This window comes from Oenanthe melanoleuca, chromosome 7, assembly GCF_029582105.1.
Source record: "Oenanthe melanoleuca isolate GR-GAL-2019-014 chromosome 7, OMel1.0, whole genome shotgun sequence".
Lineage (NCBI taxonomy): Eukaryota > Metazoa > Chordata > Aves > Passeriformes > Muscicapidae > Oenanthe > Oenanthe melanoleuca.
Window position 1 is genome coordinate 35,153,122 of NC_079341.1, and position 14,584 is coordinate 35,167,705.

The window sequence follows — 14,584 nt, forward strand, 5'->3', positions numbered from 1 at the left end:
TTTCCTGCTGCTCAAGGCATATTTACTCCTAGAATTTCAATTCAAATAACAATTTTAGTAGCAGGGCTGTGGATAAACAACTCTCAGAGGTTTGGGTTTTATTCTGCCACAGGTAGAGCTGTACAAGTATAAAAAATTCTCAGAGATTTGGGTTTTATTCTGCAACAAGTTGAGCTGTACAAGTATAAAAATTCCCAGAGATTTTGGTTAAATTTCTGCCACAGGTAGAGCTGTACAAATATAAAAAAATGTCAGAGGTTTGGCTTTTATTCTGCCACAGGTAGAGCTGTACAAGTATAAAAATTCTCAGAGATTTGGGTTTTATTCTGCAACAGGTAGAGCTGTACAAGTATAAAAAATGTCAGAAGTTTGGGTTTTATTCTGCAACAAGTTGAGCTGTACAAGTATAAAAATTCTCAGAGATTTTTGATTAAATTTCTGCCACAGGTAAAGCTGTACAGATATAAAAATTTATCAGAGATTTTGGTTTAATTTCTGCCACAGGTAGAGCGGTACAAGTATGAACAATTCTCAGAGGTTTAGACTTTATTTCTGCCACAGCTGTACAAGTATGAACAATTCTCAGAAGTCTGGGTTTTATTTCTGCCACAGCTGTACAAGTATGAACAATTCTCAGAAATATGGGGTTTATTCCTGCCACAGGTAGAGCTGTACAAGTATTTCCTGGGTGAATAAGAGAAATTATAGAGGATTGGGGTAAAATCAGTGTCATTTGTGGTCAAGCCCTTGGTTTTCACATGGTAAAGAAAATGAGTGAAAATTGTTGTGGGTCTGTTGCTAAAAACTGAATTAAACACTTGGATGAGCAGGAAGAGTTTTGTGATCAGAGGAGGAAATTCCAGGCGGATTCCTGGATGGATTTGGTAGTTTCCCCTCAAATCTGGGGGCTGGGTGAGAGGGAGCTGAGTGTCCCTGGGCTGTTGTGAGTCTGGCCCTTTGCAGAAGGCTCTGGAGCAGCAGATGGAGAGCCACAGGGAAGCCCACCAGAAGCAGCTGTCCAGGCTGAGGGATGAAATCGAGGAGAAGCAGAAAATCATCGATGAAATCAGGGAGTAAGTTCACCTCTCCACCCCTTCCTCTGTCCTGGGATGCTTGTTAGATTTGATTGATGTTCCTGTGCAAGTTCTGTCCTTGCATGCAGCAGCCAAGCCTGTAATTATTTTGCAGGGTGGATTACAGTGCCTAATTCTTTATTGGGGAGCTTTAACAAGGCCATAAAATTATAGAGTTAAAAAAAAAAAAAAAGGAGTGATGTTGCACCTGCAGGTCAGCAGGTGAGAGGAGCTTGGAGGAGAGCAGGTTTTAAAGGATCATGCAATCATTTGGGTTGGAAAATGCCCTTAAGGTCATCGAGTTCAGCCAGCACTGAACTCACATCTCCAGGAAAGTTTTGAGATTGTCCTGCTCCAGACCTTCTGAGAGTCCAACAGCTCCTATTTTCACACATTTTTGTATTTTTTCTTCACACACCAGTGTGAATCTGTTATATTTTTCTCCTGTACTCCTCTTTTCCTAAAATCTAGGCATTCTTTTATCATATTTATTGTGTGGCCAAAGATAAATTGTAGGGAAATGAGGAAGCAAGGCAGAACGATGCTGATAATTTTGTCCTCCTTTAAGGAAAACAAAATAAAACACTGAATCAAGCTCTCCAGTATTTTTAAATAAAGTCCTTCAGGTTCTTTATGCTTCATTTCTTCCAGAATTTTTCAGTAGAGGGTTACAGCTTCACTTTTTCTCTGCCCAATCCTCTCCCTCCCTCCTGGGGTTCAGTCTGAGCTGTGCTGACTTTTCCTTTCACTTTTCCAGCATGAACCAGAAGCTGCAGCTGGAACAAGAGAAGCTGAGTGCTGACTATGATAAATTAAAAATTGAGGACCAGGAAAGAGAAATGAAACTGGAAAAGCTCATGTAAGTGCACTTTGTGTCCCTCTTCATGTGTCCATGGAAAATGTGCTCGGGAGAGGGATTTGTGTTGGAATATTCACACTGAAGGTACCATTTCAGTAACAAAGCCAGCAGGAACCACTAATAAATAAATACCAATTACTCTCTATTTTTATATTACAGGCTTTTCAATAGTGGCTTTGATAATAGTCAAAAAGAGTTTATTAGAGCTCTGATTTTATAAAAATCCCAGCAAGTGTTAAAGCTCTCATTCCTTAATGCACAGCAAAACAAGCATGAAAGAAGTTGGGAATTTTTGGTGGGGTTTTGTTGATTTTTTTGGGGATTTTAAATCAGATGTCTGAGTAAAAGCCTTTCCTGGAAATGAGAGAGAAAAATCCCATGTGTGGACACAAATATGGAGGTGGTGACTCAGCCCTTCCACGTGATAAAACTGGATATTTGGGGCAGTCAAAAGCTTAATTAGAGATGTATAATTTGCTGCCACCTGCAGATGTGCTGCTCCAGGTGGATGTTGGTTGATTCTCCTTTGTTTTTTATGATTGATTTGTGTTCCATGTTGTGATCTTTCCAGACTCCTTAATGATAAAAGGGAACAAGCAAGAGAAGACCTTAAAGGACTGGAGGAAACAGTGGTAGGTCTTAATTACATTTTAAAAATTCAGCTTTTCCCACTGTACCTGTATATTCTGGTGATATATATTTCAATTTTTGAGTAAACAGCTTTGAACTACATAAATTAAAATTTTAAAAGGTTGTTCTGACCAGTTTTGGAGGAATTGGCCTCTTCAGTGTGGTTTTGGGGCTGGATATTTTGTGGCATTCACTTTGGGCCAATGTGATTCCTAGAGAGAGAATCCAGAGTTCTTTTCTCCTGTTACCAACTCATATCCAAGGAGAACTTTTACACCAGAGCATCTGCTATATCCTAGTAATTTGTGCTTTTAAAAATAATTCATGTTTTGTTATTTTTATTCCAGGCAAGGGAGCTTCAGACTCTTCACAATCTGCGCAAACTTTTTGTCCAGGATCTTACCACCCGTGTTAAAAAAGTAAAACTCTGCTCTCTTCAATCCAAATCTTCTCCTTTTCTTGCAGTATTCTTGTGATTAGCTGGAAGCCTTTAGTGCATGCAGTTACAAAATGGGATAATGTCTTTTTTAGTAGCAGTGAGAATCAAGATTAAAGCTGTTGTGATTTTTATCAGCTTTTATTTGGTCTTAATTTGATCAGGAAAATGTTGGTGGTTGAGGAAAATGAACTCATGCAGTTCAGCTGCAAAATTCTCAGAGATGATGAGCTTCAGAAATTATTTAGTGTTACATGATTTTCTTATTCATGATTCCATAATTGTTCAGTAAAAATAGCTTGGGGGTTTTTTATGTAAGGGAAAATGTGATTCCTAAATATCAAGCGAAGAATTAAAATAATTTCTCTTAAATTTGAGGCTCTGTAAGACTTTTCTGCCTTTGGTGAGTTGCCTTTGTGCCTGGCTTTGCTGAGTGCTGCAATTTTGTGTGCAGAGTGTTGAACTGGACAGTGATGATGGAGGTGGAAGCGCTGCGCAGAAGCAGAAAATTTCCTTTCTTGAGAACAACCTGGAACAACTTACAAAGGTTCACAAACAGGTAAAGGCTCCCTTTCCCTCCTTTTTCTCCTTTTTTCCTCCTTCCCTCCTTCCCTTCCTCCATCAAAAAATGCACTTTTCTAATATTTGCAAGGGTGATTTTGGAAGGTAGCCTGTGCTGTCTGAGGAAAAGGTGCCCACTGAACTCCTTGCCATTAGGAGTTAGAGCTTCTTCCCACTCCCTGTACTTCTAGGAATGTTGTAAATTAATTTATTTTATTTTTCTGTGAAAATAGATCTGTTTGGGCACTAGGAAATAGATAAATATAGCTCTTTTCTGGATGGATTGTGCATCCTCAATTTGACTGCTGGCCTGAAGCTGCTCAGAGGTGATTGGAGAGGATTCAACCAGCAGAGTTTTCAATAAAAACAATGAATTGGGTTTTCTGTGCAGCTGCTCCTCTCTGGGCTGCTGAGGTTGGTAATTTCCTCCCCACCCTCCCAGGGAAGAATTTCTCCCAAAAAATCTCCTCTCCCACTATGCTGGAGCTGTGTCCCACTGCTCAAGCAAACAGCACAACCCACAAAAGCTGTTTGGATTTCTTTTTTGAGCAGTGATGTAACACTGTGCACTGCACTCTCCTGAGGCTGAATTAGTGACCCACACTCCCAGATTTGCTTTAATAATTCCTGCAGAAGAGCCAGAAGAGCAGGAAATGCTGCACTGTGACAAGTGTCCACTAAGATCTGAGGTTTTGAGATTCCCAGGGAACAGATGGTTTAAAGACCTACTTTCTAAATGTGGAAACTGGGACATGTTCAAAGTGGGTTTTTTTCACCATTTTGCCTTTTTTTTTTTTTTTTTTTTTTTTTTTTGTACTCATTTCATGCATCTGCTGGGTTTAAAAAGTGGATTTTTATAGCTCTCATTAGTGTGTATTTACCCAAAATCAACTTGGAATTCATATCTTGTAGGAAACTTAGAGAGAAAAGTGACATTGGACTTGATACCATCCTGCTTGGATTTTGTATCATAACAATTTCACACAACAAGGGTTCAGCACTTACACAAAAAGCACATTGTGACAAGGTTTTTTTTAGCTTGTTTGTGTTTTTCTCCAGCACTAAGCCTGACCCAGCAGGTGTAAAATGCTCTGATTGTTGAACAACCTGTGAATGTCAGGACATGCTGTTGCTTTGCTGTATTATTAATGTGGTTGTTAATCCAGGAAAGAAAGAGTCATTCCTTTGGAGCAGATTTCTATTGGCTTCCAGCAGTGGTGTAATCTGTTCAGTAGAAATTGTGCTGGATTTTCTGCCCCTTTGCATCAGTTTTGTGTTTATTAAAAATCAATCCTCTCTTGCTGCATGGGAAGCCAGATGTGATTTGTATAATTGATAGACCTCACTTAGGTTTATATTAAATTCAGGAAGTGCACGAATTTAAAGCATATAATCATTATATTTGTAGTTAAAGGTCTAAAAGTGATTTCTTAGTGAGGTTCCCAGTTTTCCCACATGGCTGAGTAGAGAACACAAAGCTGAACACATCAGAACCACTGGAAGTGATGGATTTGGGGTGATCCCTGGTGTTGTCTGTAAGATATATTCAGAATTATTATTTTAAAATAATGAGGTGATCAAAGATTTGTAAAACCCTGGAGACTTCTGTGTTCTGAGGAGATGTAGAGTTTCTGCTGCAGTTTTTGAAGTGTAGAGAAGCAAATCTGGCTGTCAGGCACTCTGCAATGGCAGGGTTGGTCCTGGAGTCCTCATCTCTTAGGATCAGCCCTATGGAATATTGCTGAATGAAATAAACACTGGAATTTTTTTTATGTTTCTGGACAATTAAATGAATATCACTCCTCAGCCAGACAAGAGAATTTTGTGAGTAAAACTGAGCTTAGGGTGGGATTGTTGGGGTGCCCTGTGTGGGGTAAGAGGCTGGTCTTGATCCTTGTGTGTCCATTCCAGCTCAGGACATTCGAAATTTCTCTTTAAACTAAGATTTTTAACATTAATTTCTGGAAAAAAACCTGTTTAATTTTAGTCCATGACATATGGAGAGCATGGTGGTGTTTTCTCTCTCCTTGTGAGGCGACTTTTCATGTCATTTCTCTGAGGAGATTTTTTTCCCATTTCTTTTGACCTTGTTTGTCCAGCTCAGAACATTCTAAATTTCCCTTTAACCTAACATTTTCTACATTAATTTCTGGAAAAAACCTGTTAAATTTTAGTACATGTGGTGTAGAGAGCAACCAGTGGCGTTTCCTCCCTTCCTATGAGGCGACTTTTCCCGCCATTTCTCTGAGGAGATTTTTGCCACTTTCTTTTGACCTTGTGTGTCCATTATTCAGGACGTTCTAAATTTTTCTTTAAACTAAGATTTTTACATTAATTTCTGTTTAATTTTAATACATGAGACATGGAGAGCAACCAGTGGCGTTTTCTCCTTTTCCTCCTTGTGAGGTGACTTTTCCCGCCATTTCTCTGAGGGGATTTTTCCCACCATTTCTCTGAGGAAACACTTTTTGCCATTTCTCTGAGGGGACTTTTTCCGCCATTTCTCTGAGGGGATTTTCCCCGCCATTCCTCTGAGGGGATTTTTCCCGCCATTTCTCTGAGGGGATTTTTCCCGCCATTTCTCTGAGGGGATTTTTCCTGTCATTTCTCTGAGGGGATTTTTCCCGCCATTTCTCTGAGGGGACTTTTCCCGCCATTTCTCTGAGGGGATTTTTCCCTCCATTGCTCTGAGGGGACTTTTCCCACCATTCCTCTGAGGGGATTTTTCCCTCCATTGCTCTGAGGGGACTTTTCCCGCCATTTCTCTGAGGGGACTTTTCCCGCCATTTCTCTGAGGGGATTTTTCCCTCCATTGCTCTGAGGTGACTTTTCCCGCCATTTCTCTGAGGTGACTTTTCCCGCCATTTCTCTGAGGGGACTTTTCCCGCCATTTCTCTGAGGGGATTTTTCCCGCCATTTCTCTGAGGGGATTTTTCCTGCCATTTCTCTGAGGAGACTTTCCCCACCATTCCTCTGAGGAAACACTTTTTGCCATTTCTCTGAGGGGACTTTTTCCGCCATTTCTCTGAGGGGATTTTCCCCGCCATTCCTCTGAGGGGATTTTTCCCGCCATTTCTCTGAGGGGACTTTTCCCGCCATTCCTCTGAGGAGATTTTTCCCACCATTCATCTGAGGAGATTTTTCCTGCCATTTCTCTGAAGAGATTTTTCCCACCATTTCTCTGAGGGGATTTTTCCTGCCATTTCTCTGAGGAAACACTTTTTGCCATTCCTCTGAGGGGATTTTTCCCACCATTCATCTGAGGGGACTTTTCCCGCCATTTCTCTGAAGAGATTTTCCCTCCGTTTCTCTGAGGGGACTTTTCCCGCCATTCCTCTGAGGAGATTTTCCCCACCATTCCTGTGAGGAGATTTTTCCTGTCATTCCTCTGAGGAGATTTTCCCCACCATTCCTGTGAGGAGATTTTTCCCACCATTCCTCTGAGGAGATTTTCCCCGCCATTTCTCCAAGCAGATTTTCCCCGCCTTTCTTTTAACCTCCCTTTATTTCCGCCCCGCTCTCCCCGCAGCTGGTACGTGATAATGCAGATCTTCGTTGCGAGCTTCCTAAGCTGGAGAAACGCCTTCGAGCTACGGCAGAGAGAGTCAAGGCCCTGGAGAGTGCACTGAAGGAGGCCAAGGAGAATGCCATGCGCGACCGCAAGCGCTACCAGCAGGAGGTGGATCGCATTAAGGAGGCCGTGAGAGCCAAAAACATGGCCAGGAGAGCACACTCTGCCCAAATTGGTGAGGACATGGAGCTAATGGGGCTGCCCACGTGCTTCAGGCTGGGGGTTGAGTGGAGGGAGTAAAACACAGGGGTTGCTTCCAGGAATTTTCAAAGGTCTCGGGGTTTTTTTTGGGTTTTTTTTTTTTAATGGAATCTGCCCCGCCTTGAGTTGAAAGAGGCTGTGCTGCTCCACTGGGTAAATAAAGGGCATAATGGGTCTTGTGTGCCCTTCTAGTGACCTGAAAACTTGTCTCCTTAAATTAGTCGCTCACTTTCTTCCTCCTCCTCCCCCCACACACTCTCTCTCTGCTTTTATTCTTTCCTTGCCTTTCTGGACCTTGTCCCTTCCTCTTTTTTCCCCCTGATTACTCCTGTATGTGATTTAATTCCAAAAAAATCTTCCTTTGTAATTCAGATATTGATATATTTCCGAGGCACAATGTAATGCGTGCACAGCACAGAGGAATGGGGGCAATTCTTGAAATTATTTGTTGGGATTGCTCAAGGAGAATTGCTAAAGGTTTAGATGGAGATGACAATACTGGGGTATTAAATCCTGAGGGAAAATCACACTGCACAAAGTGTCACCTCCTGAATGCTTCCTCTTGTAGGGAGCCATCCAAGTTTTGTCTTGAATCTTCTGGAATGGTGTAAATTAGACATTAAAAGTGTCTCACTACCCACCAAGTGACTTCCCTCTGCTGTTAGACAGTCCATAATCCATAATTCCATGGGAATGTGGAAGAGCTCTGCCAGCAGGAAAAAGGATCTGCCAGCAGGAAAATGGGTGTATTTGTTGTTGGCCAAGGCAGGGAGTGTTCTACACAGGGTTAGAAACCACGCTGCCAAGCACAGCTCTGAGCTGGGAAACAATGGGGCTTCCCTTGGAGGAGAAGGGGAGGTGGAAAGCTGAAATGTGAAAGTTAAAATGTCTTGTTTGGTGCCTCCTTCCCCTCTGCAGCCAAGCCCATCCGCCCCGGTCACTACCCAGCGTCGTCTCCGACGGCCGTCCACGCCATCCGAGGGGGAGGGATGTCCAACTCCAGCTACTACCACAGCACCAAATAAACCAGAGGTAAGGCCACAGCAACGTGCTCACCTCTTCTCCCACTCATCACTCACTTGCATTTCATCTTGATTTTTGTTATTTCTTTTTTTCTGTTTTTAGTAGTTGTTTGCTGATAATTACAATACTCTTCAACTGAGTGCCTGTAAGAGGCTTTGCCAGCTGCTGAGGAGAGGTTTTATTTTAATGATTTAGCACTTAATTTTTTTTAAAAAGCTGCTCTTTGGTATATCTGGACCAAAATTCACACATAGAGGTATGAAACTCATGCAGTAAAATTACAGTTCCAGAGGTTCCTCCTGCCAGCATCAAGTTCTGCTTTCTGTACCATGGGTGTGTTTCCCTGTTAGGATATTCCAGCCTGGGATAGGGGTAGAGCAGCTGTCAGTGGCAGCAAGAGACATCTCCAAATTTGAGTGTCACCATTGGGCACACTTTGCACTCTTAGTTCTCTTCATTAAAAAAAACCAAAAAACCAAACCCTAAATATTTTACATTAATTGCCAGGGCTTGAGGGTTTCTCCTAAGCAAAAGATGAGCATATTCCCAGGAGACTGTTCCATGGACTCCACCCTCCCATTTCTTTCTTTAAATGCTCATTATTGGAGAGATTTTATATCTGCATTATTTGAGATGATGACTTTTTGCCACAGACATGCCAAGAGCCAGATGGCAGCGAGTGGCTGTGAAAAGCAGCCTGGGGACAAAAAACTTGTCCCTCCAAGTCTGGCTTTTTGCCCTCCTTGAGGATTAATTCTGTCTCAGGACTCTCTCCATGGTCTGTGATCTCCTGGAGGCATTCTTGGGTGTTTTTAGCTTTTTTTTTTTTGGGAATGTTTCATGTCAGGCTTGCATGCCAAGCATCCATCACGCCACACTCAAGTTGTTATTGTGCTGGGGGATTGTTCCTGCTCATTGTGTTTGCCATGAGCTTCCAGCAACAAATATTTCCTCTGTGGATAAATTAGGGCAAGGCTTTGCTGAGTGGTTTTGTCCATTCTGGTCTGAAATTGGCTTTTCCACCTCAGGAATGAGGTGCCTGTGCTTCATTGCATTCTCACCTCTGTGACCTGGCAAAGAGTGGGATACAGAGCCTTGTCAAAGATTCCTAAACATTTCTTGGAACACCTACTCTGAGGGGAAAAAGCTGCCACCTGCCCCAAATAAATGCACCTTTAATTCACTAACTGCACTGAAACGAAGAGTCAGATTCAAACAGGCCACACATGTCAAGTGAACAACTGTAGATTAATCAAAAGTATCAATAAAATAACCACACTTCAAACTAGATGGGTTTGAAATAACAAGACAGGACTGTGGAAGTCAAGGAAAAGCAATCAGGAGGCATAAAATATTCACCAGGTATTTCAGATGCTGAGGTTTAGATTTGAGGGCTGTGGAGATGAGCAGGTTCAGGCCATGTTGCAGAGGAGCACCAGGGAAAACGAGGCTGGAGAAAAAGAAGATGGAATATCTTGGGAGAAACTGGATAAAGTTACAGACTTGGGGGCTCTGGGAAAAATCAGGAAAAATCTGAAAACCAAATGGCAACCCTGAAGGTTGGAATGAAACCATTTCAACAGTGTGCTGGAGATTTTCTGCACACATCCAGAAATAAATGTGGAAGGTGTAGTCCAGGAAGGCTGGGAAGGGATTGGAGAAGGTCAGTTCTCCTCAGTTTTGGTCCTTTGGTTAAGAATATTGGTAAATTCCAACTATTTGGCTGCCAAAGTTGGGAGTATCTGAGTAATCTGAATTCTGAGCTGGGATGGAAACCCAGGGCTCTGAGTAAGGGTGTTAATAAGGGTCCTACCAGTGCAGGGAAAACTTCATCCAGATTATTTCCTGATTATTGTTGAGACATTCCTGTGCTCTGCAGGAAGTGCTTTGGAATGGTGCAGTTCTCTCCAGCTGGAACTAGAACAAAACTTTCTTTTATAGTCATTTAACAGCAGAGAAATGAAATTGAGGTCCCTATTTCAACATTTGCTGAGGAGAGATTTATCTTGTGTTCATTCATTATTCACCATAAAGATAGAAGGCACTTAGTGCTGTCAGACTGGTCAGTGGTTATGATTGATTAACCCAGCAGATAGAAGAGAAAGAAGCATGGGTTTTAATAAAATGTGCTTGTCTATCTGCATATATAAAATTGTAAAGTATATTTTTATCATATTATCATGATATTGTAGATTAAATATTTTAGGTATTTCTGTAAACACTTATTTTATATGTGTGTGTATGTATCAGGAAAAGATTTCTGTCAGGAGACAGAGAACAAAAGGATTGGTTTGAATTTGAATTTTTTCACCCTTTTGATTTGTAACTTTCAAACTCTGCTGCTGTTACTTTCCTCCCTTATTACATGGGATAAACGAGACAAACTCACACCAGCTCTTCAGCACATGCACTGAGCCAAGAGAAAAATCCCATTAAAGGAACAGAAAATTAAAAGGAGGGGAAAAAAAAGTGAGACCTTTAGATAAGTGTTTGGGGGTGGCATAATTCCAGGCTATAGGCGGCAGAGAGTGAATTCCATCAGGAATTGGCTCATTTTGTGAGACTCAAATTCTGTATTTTTTCAAAATGTGGCTGTGGATTCATTTCTTTGCTTGCTGCTCACCCCATTTGGGTGCTCTGCTTTCTAATCCCCCCAAACCCACTAATTGTCCTTCCCTCTCTCGCTCTCTCTGGCAGGCCAGTTCCACTTAGCATGTTAAGGACTGTCATTAAGCCACATTAGTTTCTTTTTCTGCCCCTCTCCAACCACGTCCTGCCCATCCTGCGCTTCCCACGGCTCCAGGTACTCCGAGCTTCGTAGGATCTCCACGTGTACAGAAGTGTCCGGCTCAGCTCCTCCAGATCCTTGTACAATTTCTGGACCATTCCCACCTCAGTAAGGACGATAGGGAGTCTGCCACTCCGAATTCCACGAGCCCTTGGCGCTGCTTAGGTTGGGGCTTCTCCACTCTGAGTGATTTTTTTTTGGTTTTTTTTGTTTTTTTTTCCCGAGTCCTCCATTGGCATCAGTAATTCTCAACTTCTGGCATCGAGGAATTAATTATTCAATGACCAAGTGCCATCAAAGGCAGGTGATTGTGCTCTGTCATGACTGATTTCCTGTATAATATACATATTATTTTATATTTTTAGGGGATGAAAATGTGCTGCTATGTGGTTTAATTTTACTGCTTAACATTTTCAGAAGGAAATTTCCCCAAAGAAGCATTTGTAATATCCTGATTTAAAACACAAAAAGAAAAAAAAAAAAAATCTTTGGACTGTGTAAAATAACCTTTATTGCAGTACCTGGTAAAGAACAAATGGGATGCAGAGAAATCTGTTAGTATAGACCTAGGATTTGAAGTTTGGTAGTTCCATGAATTTATCTGTGTGACCTGTTTTAAAATTAAGCTCCTGTTTCCTTGTAGTTCTCCCTACAGTGGTGAGTTTTCCTGGAAAGGGATGGCTTAGCCACATGTTTGTAAGAGTTGTTCCCTAGGAATTTTTGAAGGATTTCAGAATGCTGTGGAAATCTTGCCTTGGAAAATCCAACAAGCATCTCCCTCCTCCCCCTTTCCCCAGACAAGCCCCGATCTGTTCACACCGGAATTCACATCCCGGAGGGAACAAAGGAAAATAAAATCCTCCAAACCCTCCCTTCAAAAAATCCAAAAGGAGGTGAGAGCTGCACACTCGAGCTGTCCTTTGCAGACCAAATTTGGGATTTTTTTTTTTTTTTTTTTTTTGCTGGGATGTGAGGAGCACATTGCCAGGGGAAGGGAATGTCTTTCCAAGCCACCATATCCACTCATCCTACGGAAGGGAAGGAAAAGCCTTCCTTGGATCTCTCAGACAGCAAATTTCAATCTTCCCAGCAAGGGGGCACTGGAATTGCTCTGGGAAAGTTCTGCTGGCAGGCAGAAGGTGCTGCTCCTCCTCCTCCTCCTCCCTCCACATCTCCTGGGGCAGGTGGGACTCCAGGAAATTGGAATTCCAGGAAGGCTCCGGCCAAGCGTAGCCCTCTGGTCTTCTTTTTGCTCTTCTTTAATTTGAGATCGATTGGGATTTTTTTTTTTTTTTTAATTTCTGAATGTGTAGGTGTAGAACTCTTCAGTTCCATAGAGTGTTTTGGAAGATTGTGAGTTGACTTTAGATATTTTTTTCTACTGAAATTAGGGTGTTGCAAAGTAAGTTGAACTTAATTTAACTGGTTTTGTTTTTTTGTTTTTGTTTTTGTTTTTTTTTTTAATGTTGCACTATTTTGGGAGAGCATTTTGCTAAACATATTTAATGAAGTTGCAGATTTGCATGTATTTAATTTATTTTGTATTTTCCAAAGTTTTTTATATTTTCTTTCGTTACATGCATGTGCACTGCCAGAAGAATGAACTGTGAACTTGCCATATGCAATCTTTAATAAAATCACTAACTCAGAACTACTCTGTGCTATCTTACCAGCTGCTCAGAGCTGAGGTTTCTATTAGGAATTAATAATCCTCTTGTTTTGGTTCTAGGAAAAGATCCCAAGCTTATTTGCTGTCGAAGGTTTTTGTACTGTATGCTAATTTTTTGTTGTGTCTCTCAGAGTTTGGTATGGAATTCTGTTGTAAATGCAGCATTCATGACAACAAAAAGGTGCATCACCAGGAATTTTTGGGGGGACAGCTGTGCCAGCTCCCTGCAGCTTGAGGGAGAAGGGAACTTGGACATCTCTTCCTCGTGCTGGTGCTGATCAGCCAGTCAGTGCCACCAGCAGCAAAACGACGAAATTTCTCCAAGTTCCCTTCTACACCAACACTGCAGCAGGAATTTCAGCAATGTCCCACAGATGCCTTAGGCTAAAATCCTCAAAATGAAATACCTGAGGTATTTGATAATTGGAGATGTTGAATTCTCAGCTGAACATACTCTGCTTGTATCGATTCTTATTTTTGGAGCCTATTTTAATTAGGCAACTTCAGTTTGTATGGCGTGTTGTATATTCAACTTTTGTACCATTTTTAAAGCTTTCACATTTTATATCTGGAAAGGAAAACCACACATCTGCTCTGCAGGGATCAGAACCTGTCTCTTGCTGTTTCCTGACCCCATCTTCCTTTCTTTGCTCTTTGAGTGTTGTGTTCTATTTATTCCAGGCTCATTTTTAAAGTTGTGGTTTGTACAGCGCAAATGAAATTTCACATCTCAAAAATGTCATGCATGGGACAAATTGGGGTGGAAATACCATTCCTGAATGGAAAACGGATTTCAGATGGAACTAAAGTGCATATTGTTCTTTTTGCTAGTAATTGAAAAGTATTTCTGGCTCACTTGAGCTTTTCTTAATGATATGTTCAAATATCTTGTGTTTGTCCTTGAGTTCACGTTTCATCGACTTGTTTTCTGGAAAGCAAGGAAAGTTTTAAGCTTGGAAAAACCTTAGCTGATGCATTTTTAAGTTTTGTATTAAAGCCAACAAGGGTGAGAGTTGGATTATCCTGAAAACTTAAAAATAAGTCACCAAAAAAGTTTTTGCTACAACAGTTCCTGCCCACAGAGCCTTGAGCAGCTTTTCAATTTCACTTTATAAAGCCTGATGGACTAAGAGCCACATTTGCCTGAAATCTTTATAAATTGTAGGGTCATGGAATGGTTTGGGTGGAAGATCAGCTGATTTCACACCCTGCTATGGGCAGGGACACCTTCCACTATTCCAGGTTACTCCAAGCCCCATCCAACCTGGCCTTGGGCACTTCCAGGGATTCAGAGGAAGCCACAGCTACTCTGGGCCTCCCCACCCTCACAGAATTCCTTCCCAATATCCCATCCAACCCTGCCCTAAGGCTTAAAAAAAAAAAATAAATAAACAAAATCAAGAATTTTAACTTGAACTTGATTTTATTTGACGGCGACGAAAGTCCAAAAGAAAAGGGCTCATCAGCTTCCCGTTGCTGGAGGAGAAATACCTCACACAACCACGACTGAAGTACTCCTCCATGGAAAGGGGGTTAAAAAAGGGAAAGAAATGGTCAGGATAATCTGAATCTCCCCTTGCTCTGAGTTGTGTCCTGTCTGTGCCTGCAGGAACCGCGCCCCGGCCCCATCCGCTGTGCGGGATGGCATTCTGTACCTTTCCCTGTCTCCTCTGTAAAGTGTGTAACGTGTACTGCAGATGTGTATCTCTGGGCTCTATGTATCTTTACAGTAGTGTTCAATTTAGGAGAAAAAAAAAAAAAAAAAAAAGAAAA

At 41.6% G+C, this 14,584-nt stretch overlaps 1 protein-coding gene across 1 annotated transcript in view; it reads left to right on the forward strand.

The window, feature by feature from the left end:
- KIF5C (kinesin family member 5C) overlaps positions 1–14,584 on the forward strand; it is a 63,286-nt gene extending 48,702 nt beyond the window's left edge. Inside the window, exons 19-26 of the mRNA XM_056496443.1 lie at positions 964–1,073; positions 1,831–1,932; positions 2,504–2,564; positions 2,910–2,981; positions 3,453–3,557; positions 7,089–7,305; positions 8,250–8,363; positions 11,052–14,584. Coding sequence (XP_056352418.1) covers positions 964–1,073; positions 1,831–1,932; positions 2,504–2,564; positions 2,910–2,981; positions 3,453–3,557; positions 7,089–7,305; positions 8,250–8,356 — 774 coding nt within the window. The 3' untranslated portion in view covers positions 8,357–8,363; positions 11,052–14,584. The remainder of the gene's footprint in view (positions 1–963; positions 1,074–1,830; positions 1,933–2,503; positions 2,565–2,909; positions 2,982–3,452; positions 3,558–7,088; positions 7,306–8,249; positions 8,364–11,051) is intronic.